The sequence below is a fragment of the Myripristis murdjan genome, chromosome 19, assembly GCF_902150065.1.
Source record: "Myripristis murdjan chromosome 19, fMyrMur1.1, whole genome shotgun sequence".
Lineage (NCBI taxonomy): Eukaryota > Metazoa > Chordata > Actinopteri > Holocentriformes > Holocentridae > Myripristis > Myripristis murdjan.
Window position 1 is genome coordinate 10,906,915 of NC_043998.1, and position 11,030 is coordinate 10,917,944.

The 11,030-nt window shown below is 41.0% G+C and overlaps 2 protein-coding genes across 2 annotated transcripts; one reads left to right on the plus strand and one right to left on the minus strand.

Annotated features, from left to right (window-relative positions):
• Positions 1-209: 209 nt before the first annotated feature.
• On the plus strand, positions 210-4,179 carry LOC115377859 (potassium voltage-gated channel subfamily A member 7-like). The gene is made up of 2 exons (XM_030077919.1): positions 210-896; positions 3,274-4,179. The coding sequence occupies exons 1-2, from the start codon at positions 210-212 to the stop codon at positions 4,177-4,179; spliced, it is 1,593 nt and encodes a 530-aa protein (XP_029933779.1).
• A 4,237-nt stretch (positions 4,180-8,416) lies between these two features.
• On the minus strand, positions 8,417-9,405 carry fgf21 (fibroblast growth factor 21). The gene is made up of 4 exons (XM_030078376.1): positions 9,384-9,405; positions 9,187-9,249; positions 8,870-8,973; positions 8,417-8,707 (listed from the first exon to the last, which is right to left on the minus strand). Exons 2-4 carry the CDS (start codon positions 9,245-9,247, stop codon positions 8,417-8,419), a joined length of 456 nt encoding a protein of 151 aa, XP_029934236.1. The 5' UTR covers positions 9,248-9,249; positions 9,384-9,405.
• Positions 9,406-11,030: the final 1,625 nt, after the last annotated feature.

The following is an 11,030-nucleotide window of genomic DNA, read 5'->3' on the forward strand; positions in this document are numbered from 1 at the left end:
CTGAACTGAACTGCTGCAGTATGTTCCCTTTAGCTATCTGCTTTAACAGCTTAATACTAATAAATCAATTGATTACTCATACATATCATAAATCAACTGAAGGAGCTGTCACTCTGGTTTCAGACAGATTCCTCTTTAAGTCCAAAGTCCAGTTCTACAAATTCAGGAGAGTGAAGTGCAGACCTCCCTGACCCGGGACACAAGCTGGAATGGAGAACAGTGACCATGGAGGAGATGTGGGAGGAGGTGGAATGATAGATAATGATGGAGAGAAAGACAAATACCTTAAGAACCAGCTCAACAGTGAGGAGAAAGGAGAAAAGGAGATCAAAGTGAATGAGAAGGAGAAGAAGAAGGACAGCCGGCGATCTGGTTCTCTGTGGAGAAGTGGATGGGCGCTGAGCGAAAGGCTGGCCATCAATGTGTCAGGGATGCGGTACGAGACGCAGCTTCGCACCTTAGCCCAGTTCCCTGACTCCATGCTTGGGGACCCACAACGGCGGCTACGATACTTTGACCCACTGCGGAACGAGCTCTTCCTGGACCGCAACAGGGCCTGCTTTGATGCCATTCTTTACTTCTATCAGTCAGGCGGGAGGCTTCGGAGGCCTACCAACGTGCCTCTGGACATCTTTATGGACGAGCTGACATTCTACGAGCTGGGAGAGGAAGTCATGAACCGGTTCAAGGAGGATGAAGGTTTTCCCAAAGAGGAGGAAAGGCCATTGCCAACCAACGAAATCCAGAAAAGACTATGGATGCTGTTTGAGCATCCCGAGTCCTCGTCAGGAGCGCGGATCATCGCCATCATCAGTGTTATGGTCATTGTGGTGTCCATCCTCATTTTCTGCCTGGAGACACTGCCTGACTTCAGGAATGAGAAGGAGATGCGAGAGGTAAGGAATGGGGATAATAATGATGAGTACAGGATGTCTGGTTTTTCAAGGTCTTGAAATTTCAGGGAAATCAGGTGGATGAGGAGAGGTAACAGTTGGGTTTCTTTCAATTAACAACTATTGGCATTTAGAGGGCTAACATCAACAAATAGGTAAAACTCAGGTTGTCAGTGACACCATGAAATACTACAATTTTTCTTTTGCTTACACCAAGTTCTATATAGTATAAGTAGACACCAGATGGATAACAGAAGATAGATGAAGGCAATGTCATTCTGAAAGGAGTATTTCTTTTGAACAAAATACCAGTGTTTTCTAACAGTTCATAAGATGGATTCAAGTTGAATATTCATTCAATTTTGCTTGAGTGCAAAGCTTTCAAGTTTGTTGACCTACTCCAAAATGGGCCTGTAAGAAAGCCCAAATTAAACCTGGATATCCCTAATGGTCTTGAATGGGATGTAGGACCGCATGTGTGAAATGGAAACATGATATCACTGACAGCAGGTGTTTAGGTAAACACACACTCGGTGAGTACTACAGTATTAAGAGGAAAAAATATTGACATGGAGACAACTTCTGGCCAATATGGTTGGAAACAGACCAGAGAGAGAGACATCTAGGAAGGCTTATGGTGTGATTATTTTAGTCGGCTGTTAAATTTGATACACTTGGATCGAGGCAGTGTGAAAGGGTACAGGGAGTAACGGGTGGGGACTGGAATACAAATAAAAGGAGGACGAGGTGGAAAGGGAGAATAAGGTGTATTGAAAAAGGTCACACAGCTGACTGGACACATACATGAAGGTGAGCTGAGACCTTCCGGTGGCTTAGATTGTGGAGGATGAAAGGTCTCATTGGATGAGTAGCATACGTTGTGTCATGTTAACACATTCCTCTAGGACTGCTGTGCTAGGCCTTACTGCCTTTGCACAAGCGAGCTGCCAGGAAACTACTGTAACTCACTCCTGTCCAAGTCAGTGGCAGCCCCACCGAGCCGCTCTGGCAATGTTGCGCAGTTGCAGTGTTGGGAAAGATGGGATAGCGATGAAGGTGGAGATGGATGGGGAGTGGTGTAGTGAGGCACTCTCATGTTTCTCTTTGGAGATCTCAAGTGGCTATATATAGTCTTAGGAGAGCCCTAGGAGCACATCAACACATAGATGTCCACCTTTATTAATAAACACTGTCACAACCTGCTACTGAAAGTCATGAGCAATAACTTACTGTACAACTGAGCTTCCTTGTAACTTTTATGGATACTACATTAATCAGTACACTCATTTTCACATGCATGGAACCCTTTGTTCCATGTTTTATGGGTTAAATGTCAGATACTTTAAGGAAAACAGCCACTACCTGACAGTGAAAGTGGAACGACAGGTGGACGGATTGACAGAGAGAATGGCACTACTATGATTGAAATGTAATGCCATACATGTCATACACTTTAATGATGGCATGATGAAATGGTGGATGACACGGTTCTTTGCCATAAAATTTATTACTTTATCGGAACACCAAGAGGGTAGTATATCAGCAATAGTTTGCAAATTAACAAGTAGCTCTACATTAAGGGTGCTTTCACACATGCGGTATTTAGTCTGTTTGAATTGATGCCTGTGGCACTTGCCCTCTTGGCGCTGTTGTTTGTGAACGCATTTGACCCGACTGCAGGAAGTGAATCAAACGCACAGCATTTTATTATCACAGGTCATGGTCGGAACTCATTGGCTCGCGTTGTCCGGTCATACCGACTTCTGATTACAGCACAGCCTCTGTGGAAAGAATGGATCAACACATTGTTGACAGCCCTGAGCCTTAGTGAGCGTTGAAACTGACCCACAACTTCCGAATGTATTTGACAGGAACACCAAAATAGGACTACTGCCAGTAACCAAACATCTGCTTCCTGTTGCCCATGCTCATACTCATTTCCATGAGTTCTATTTGAACTTGCAAAAGGTTTATTTACATTTTTCGCCGGTATATTTCTCAGCAATGTAAGAAAGACTGTGTGTGGTCATTGAATGAAAGAATACGCTTTCAGCCCTGCACCTTCCCACACACCCTTCAGCAAATGTTTTCTATTTTCTGGTCTGCTAAAATTTATGCAGTGTGAAATCACACTGAATCAAATTGAAAACAAACCAAAAGTATCAATTAGTCTCTGACTCAAACCAGGCAAACAGATTTACATGTGAGAAAGTGCCATTAGTTAGCTTTGGAACGGACAAACTGAAATACAATATAAAGACCACGTCTGTAAAATTACAGTTAAATAGTGTATTTTCATTTGTGTTACTGTGATGTGAGGTTATATTTTACAATTACATCTTTTCTTTTGTCCCTCTCTGTCCTCTCTTCTCCCCTTCAGGAATACTTTTACAAGTACTACTCAAATCCAAAGAATGTGTCAGAAAACATGCCCCCTCCACCCAGTGTTTTCCAGGACCCTTTTTTTTTGGTGGAGACCATGTGTATCTGCTGGTTCTCCTTTGAGCTCATCATGCGCTTCACTTGCTCCCCCAGCAAGATGCACTTCTTCAAGGACGTTATGAACATCATTGATTTCAGTGCCATCCTGCCCTACTTTGTCACGCTGGGAACAGAGCTGGCCAAAGACAATGACGCCTCTCCAGCTACATCCCTGGCCATCATCCGAGTCATCAGGCTGGTGAGGGTGTTCAGGATCTTCAAGTTGTCTCGTCACTCCAAGGGCCTCCAGATTCTGGGTCAGACACTAAGGGCCAGCATGCGCGAGCTGGGCCTGCTTATCTTCTTCCTATTCATTGGCGTCATCCTCTTCTCCAGTGCCATCTACTTTGCTGAAGTGGACCACAATGAAACAGCCTTTGTCAGTATCCCGCATGCCTTCTGGTGGGCGGTGGTCACCATGACCACGGTGGGTTATGGCGACATGTACCCAGAGACGGTGTGGGGCAAGCTGGTGGGCTCCATGTGCGCCATTGCTGGTGTGCTAACCATCTCGCTGCCTGTGCCTGTCATCGTGTCCAACTTCAGCTACTTCTATCATCGCGAGACTGAATGTGAGGACCAAACCGAATACACGCACGTTAAGACAACACTGTGGGAGGAAAATGAGCCTGAGGGGGAGGACACAGAGGAAGGGGATGGGGATCTAGAGGGAGATTATTATACTATTGAAGGCATCTGCAACCCTCTGAATGGGACTCTGCTGGGTGGACTGTGTGCAGGGCAAAGTATAGAATCCAGAGGAGGAAATCTATATCTGCGGGAGCCACTAGTTACTCAGGTGTAACAGGGAGGTGACTGTATTATGTACCCTGCATAGTCATAAAGACACACAAGGAAACAAGTGGAGAGGCAAAAGGCTGCACAAGTCACGAAAGAAGAATTTATACGTCTGAAGAGAGACAAACAAACAGAAACTGGTGAAACAAGCCAAGTGAAATCATCCAACACAACATACCAGACAATACAAGGGTCGGCTTTATTAAGCCAGTTGCCACTGAAAAGGCATTTTTTTGTACAATTACGTTTCAAATAAGCAAGACTGAGAAAAAAATAAATTACAGTGAGTGAGTGTTACTTTCCAAGGTCATGTTATTAATGAACTGATAAGCTGTAAAGTATTAGCTTGAGTTTGAGATGAAACCGACTTTCTGAATTTCTGTGCCTTAAAACTATGATGTCTTAGTACTGTCACTTTGCGCCTTAATGTTTTAAATGAAGCAGATAGTTAGCAATGTGGAGATCTTGCCTCAGTAGAAGTCGAACATATAAAATCAGTTTTAGCAAACAGAGTAAAATATCTTGTAAAACAGTCCAACATTCACAACATTCTTCTGTACGTAATGTAAAATGAACATTTCTATAGTTTTTGCTTCTAGTATGTGCAAGCATTTCCAGTGACCTGAGATGCCTTTATAAAAGGAGTTAGTATCACCATAGCATAATGACACACTGCTACACACAGGAGGTAAAAGGGGAAAGTTTTGATTGCTAGTGCCAAAGGCCTATATTTATGTTTTGGATTTGTGCAATAATTGTTTTTAATAAAGATTATATTTTATTAATTTTCTTAAAAGAGGCTGTGTTATTTGTGTGTTATTTCTGAGGTGTTTAGCAGCCTGACAATATGCAGAGAAAGAATAAAATAAGGTTGGTATGGATGTGGCTATAGGGGCCAGAGTCAAAGGTAATCTTTTATGAGCTCTTGTTTATGGTGCAAGCTGTACATGAAGCAAATTTTCCAAATCTCTCTTTGACTGGCATGTAAAAAATTGTTTGATTAAAGCAGATCCAAAGCAGAATGAGCAACTGGTTGCCAAGTCCTGTAAACTTCAGTTACACAACTGACTCAGGCACAAATGAGCAGATAATTAGTGAGAGAAGTGGAAAATATTATCACCATCATCGTGATCATATAGTGATCATATATATATATATATATATCAAGTGATCATATATCAAATTCAGGAAACTGGAGGTGAAATAATTAAAACAATAAAAAAAATCAGGCTTAGCGACGGGTCTGCCAGATCAAGTCTGTCTCTCACTCTGTACCCATGACTGACCTTTCCAGCAGCTACAGTAACTGTAAGCTCCCGGCAGCTTTGCTCTCAGGTTCACAGGAACACATAAGCCTTCGCACCACAACAGGATGGTGACCCATGGAACGGCATGTCTGCTAATGGTAACACTGCTAACCAAGGTCGACTTAATATTTGTTTGTCTGTTTTTTTGTTTTGTTCACTATTATTAACTACACATCTGAGCGGTAAATACCCGATCATTTTAGAAAAGCAAGCATTTTGACTGCTCTTAACACTGAAATAAACAGTTTATTAGGATGGACAACACTGAATCCTGATGAAGGCTTGCCAGTCATGCACCACCAAGAATATAAAACAACATTTTATTAAATTGTCTTAGGTCTTATTATTAATGTCAAAACTAAACACTATAACCTGCCCTACTGAGTCAAAAACTCACAATGTTGTCTGCAGACATACAAATAAAATTCATGGAATATTCTGCAACAACCAAGCAATAGTCACAAATAAAAAACTCACATCTAACAATAAAAATCTATACTGTGGCTCCAGTGCACATTCACATCTTATTAAATGGGGTTTAAAGCAGATCTATTTGGTTGGTTATTGATGGGGAAACGTACACTATGCATATCTTATGTATGTTAAGAGAAATTTCAGTAACTAAGTGCTACTCAGGCTGCTGACAATGATCAAAGTGACTGGCTTGCAAGCTCTAGTGTAGCTTCCCATCTTGACTTTACATTTCAAAAACCTGGGCACCCGTTTGTGTGTTTGTGCCTGTGTGACTTTGGGTGTGTTTAGCTGCCGGTCTTGATCCACACAGTCACCTCTCTCCCACCTTTCACCTGAGCTCCTGTCGGCAAAAAACAGTCAGAGGTGGAGGATTCAGTTTCTGTGATGGTATGCTACATAGCTATGGTAAAAAAAAAAAAAAAAAAAAAAAAAACATAATGTGAACACCACCTGAATGTTATGAGCTTGGCATTTGGAAATTCAAGTGGGAGGATTTCAAGCTCCCATGCAGTTGTCTTGAATGCCGCCTACTGCAATACAAAGCTGCTTCATTGTGCATGAAATAGTCAAACAGATGTAGGGCTAAGTGTTAAAAGTAAAATAATGACAAAACAAATACCTAAAGTTGTTTTTCTATTCTTTATGGGAAGATTAACAGGCGTTCCAAAGCTTTTGCTGCTCTGAAATCAGCCAGACAAACATATTTTTAGCTTTTGGGCATTCATATTGTTATTAACACAGCTCATTTGAATGCTCTGATGTGAGAGGAGGGGAATCTCAAGTAGAAACTTTCCCATTTTTATTTATTTAGCAATAATTTATTTTTTTATGACTGAATTTTTTATTGAAATTTTTCTTACAATAATATGACATAAATTAACAGAAAGGAACACAACAAGAGAGTAATTCCAGACCTGTTTGGCATACTGTATAACAGTTTCAAAGTATAGAGGAATGTGGCGAAAGAAATGATGAAGTACTTAATAATTAAATTTCTAATAACGTCTTTATGCACAGACAAATTTATATTTGACTACAGAACATACACATGTATAACTCGAATATGGTCTAAGTTTGGCTGGTCACTGTAAACATGAATTTACACACATACACACACACGCGCACACACACACACACACACACTTACTAACTAAATGTGAACAAATACGTGTGTGTGTGTGTGTGTGTGTATGTGTGTGTGTGTGTGTGCGTGTGTGCGTGTGCTGATCCTACGGTTCACAGGCTATGCCACACTGCTGGACAGGCAGCCTTCCGCCTAACATCATGGCAGCTGGAAATGTCCCAGTTTTAATGAACGCAACACGGTGTGCCGTTTGAGGGTTGATATAACGGTGGGAAAAACGCTGCCTTTTCACAACACAACACATCGGGCTGCAGTACGTGGTGGCAGCGGCGTCCTCAGGGTCCTAAAAACGGTAAACTCTGAGAGAAACAAATGATTTAGTGGAGTTTAAAAGATTTTCAGGGGATGCCGACCGACAGTAGGTCTAGAGGCTGATGTATATTCAACCATTACATGAAGAAAAAAAATGTAGTCTAGGCAGAGGACAATTTCTGCATTTACACAGATTCGTTTGTAGGAAATCCCCATTACCCTTATAAAAAACAGAAAAAAAACTCTATTTTAGCTTGGGCCAGCTAAAAAGACTGCAGGTAATGTAATCAGAACCGACACCATGTGTTTAGCTTTTGGCAAATTGCATATTAAATCTAGCCTTGAGTCAAGCCCTGACAAATATCATTACTGATGTGTCCACTAGATAGCGCTACTGTCCTGCTAGTGTGTTTTCCTCCTCCCTTCTCTGTTTCTGTGACAGATCAGCAGAAATATTGGGATCATCCAGCAGGTGTAATAACTCACTGTACTGACCTGGGCTGCTTTGTTTTGATATATCATAGCCAAATTACTGAATTATTGCATTAGTGTTTGCACTCAGTTGACTTGCAGAATTTAAAAAGCGAATCGTGACAGTCCATCATGTTACTTTCATTCATGAACTTTATTTTCCTTTCTGATTGTCTCACAGAACATTCATAAACTGCTTGCACTTCTTTCCGTTCATAATAAAAGTCAACATCATAACCCTCAAGTGCCACAGTCATAAAAATCAGCATGATTTGGCAACATGGGCCATGTTTTACTCACATACAACAAACATTCCCTCAAACTATTAATTACAAGCTTCCACACACTGTAAATAGTATAATTCAGACTTTAAAAGACAATATCCAAAACACAATAAATAATAAATAATTGTAATAATAACATTGTTTTCATACAAACAGTATCAAAATTCAGTCTCATGGTGCTGCACTGCAGAAATGTAATTTAAAATAATAAATAATATAGCATGACTGAACATCAAGATCAAATCTAGACTCTGTTTGCATTTATGGAATCTGTGCAATATATTGTTTGTTTTCTGTGTTTATTGCTCATCTTTACTTGTCCGCGGAGAACTGAGGACTGACCAGTGAGCTCAGGCCCATCCCCAGAGGGTCATCTGAGTCCATGTTGAGGTTTTCTTGAGGTTTCGGATGGTGCACAGAGGCAGTCTCCGCTGCCAAAGTATTCCTGAGGGGTAGGAATCGAGTGAATGGGAGGGCGTTTTGCTCCGGGGAATGTTTTGATGCCAGAGACACAGGAAGTCCATGATGCAAGGAAAGGAAACGGGTGTATCCGTCAGCCAGCAGCAGCTCTCTGAAGGTGCAGTCAGCCTCGGTGTAGTGGCTCTGAAATCGATAATGCAACAAATTCTTAATTTCTGTCTTTGTTTCTCTCTGTATTAGTGCCTCTGAAGATCCAGAGTAGATCTAAATGCAGTGCTTGTTGGGTCCCAGTTTGGTTTAAAAAAAGAACATAGGATTTGGGGTTTTGTAGTTCTCTTTACTTACCTGTCCCCTCAAATGGCCTTGACTGTCCACACAGAGATAGAGAGACGATGACTGTCCCTTAATAACGATCTGACCCGGCTGAAGTGATTTCAGCTCCAGCAGACCTGGAAACACAGAAACAAAAGAGAACTGGCATCAAAATAAGCAAGAAATTAGAAATAGGCACTGCTTTGAGATGAGTTTTCTGGCCATTTCTCATTATTTTACAATGTGCCATTGTTTGTAGAGAGAATTATGCAGAATATATGTGCACATTAAGAAAGTAAGAGCTATGCGAGTCCTGAGAATGTTCTCTGACTTGTCTGCCAAATACTCACTGTGAAGAGACTGAGCTGCACCTCCTGAAACCTGCCCATCTGGGGTCATCTCCAGATACATCCCTCTTCTGTGATTCTCTGCAACAAAACAAATTATTAAACATAATGAAGACAAATGTTTGATCGGTAACATAATGTAATAAATCGTATTTTGAGTCCACATCAGCTCCTTTTAACTGTAGCATTTCAGTAAATACCTGTGTAGAGGTGCCTCTCCCTGACTTGATCGTTGAAGGACAAAAGTGGGTTTGAGTCAGTGATATAAAACGACAGAGAGACAGGTAAAGGAATAATCCAGAGGAAAGCAGAGAGGAAAGAGAAGGAAATGTGTGGAAGAAATGACATTTAGAAGAAGAGACTGCACAAAAGGAGTCCACTGGAAACAACAACAAAAAAAAGTTTCTCACTAAAGCAAGAGTTAAATTAAATAAATAATAAATACAAAATAAATAGTTTATGAATAAATAGATGAGAAAGGTACAGTGCAGTTGCGTTTGAGCCAGCTGTTTTTGATCAAACCATAAACTGAGGCAAATGTTTGGGCCCTTATAAAGGCGAGCGTGGGGCCACGACGAGAAGGAGGTTCTAGAGGAGAGATGAGTCAGACGGTTTCCTAGAAATTGAAACAGTGATTTCATAGGAGGGAGATTTGTATGCTTACACTATGTATGGACTTCTTCCTGGACTATTAAATATAGACGTTCTTAAAGTTGGCTCTTTGAACTTCCATGGAGTCCAGCGTTAAGTGGCCCTCAGAAATTCGAACATTTTAGGTTTGAATTTGCTCCCTTTTGCCACCATTTCGGCGCTTGTAATATACAGTTTAACATCATTCCACAGGTTACCATTGAGAAAGCCGTGTGTTAGACCCCTGAATAAAAGTATTTCTCTATGTGCAAATTGTGAGTGTAGATTTTCCTGTTTCACTTCACTGAATCCCTGGAAATAATTCTGAATGATCCTCATGGCTGACAGACAAAAGTGTAGAAATTCAACACATTATGTGAGCTGAGGGGTGAAAAGATTTTTTTTTCACTCCAAAAAAAGTTAATATTGTCTTCTACCATTGCATTGTTGCATTGTTGGACGTGCCATTTTCAGTTTTATTAGGTTTTTTTTTGTGATGATATGCCTTGACAAATTTGGAAAAACTACTTACGGATACTGACAACAAACTACTTACAGTAATTGGGAGATGGGTTGTGTGTGTGTGTGTGTGTGTGTGTGTGTGTGTGTGTGTATCCACTTAAAATAAACACATTTCCCAACTGGAAAAAAATGTTGTATAAAGTTGTAACGTCATCCGTCCGAGGAGAACACTATAAATTGTCACTGATGCTGGCTGAAGTTGTGTTTATCTTCTTTTTTTATGCACGCATACATTTGTGTGTGTGTGTGTGTGTGTGTGTGTGTGTGTGTGTGTGTGTGTGTGTGTGTGTGTCTGCACGTCTGTTTGAGCGAGCCAGAGCCAGAGAGCGGGACCGGAAGTGAACTTGATGCACGCTGTCAGCAGCAGTGTTTACTTGACCGCAGCTGTGCAGACACCAGAGAGGCCTGACATACGTCACCTGTGAACTCATGGCTGAGGAAATGTGCAGCATCACAGAGATGCTGTTCCTCACTGTTGTCACGCCACTTAATGTCGTAAGCTGTAAAATATATGTATATGTAAAACAAGAGAAAAATGACTCTGAAAGAAAACCATTTACTGCGTCAAAGTAACAGAAAATTAAAATACATGTGTTTTTTTTTTTTTTTTTTTTTTTTTTTTTAATGGGAAAATCAATCTGTTTTGGTTGAAGGATTTTTGGCTGTTCTCACTGAACCCTAACAACACCAGGAGA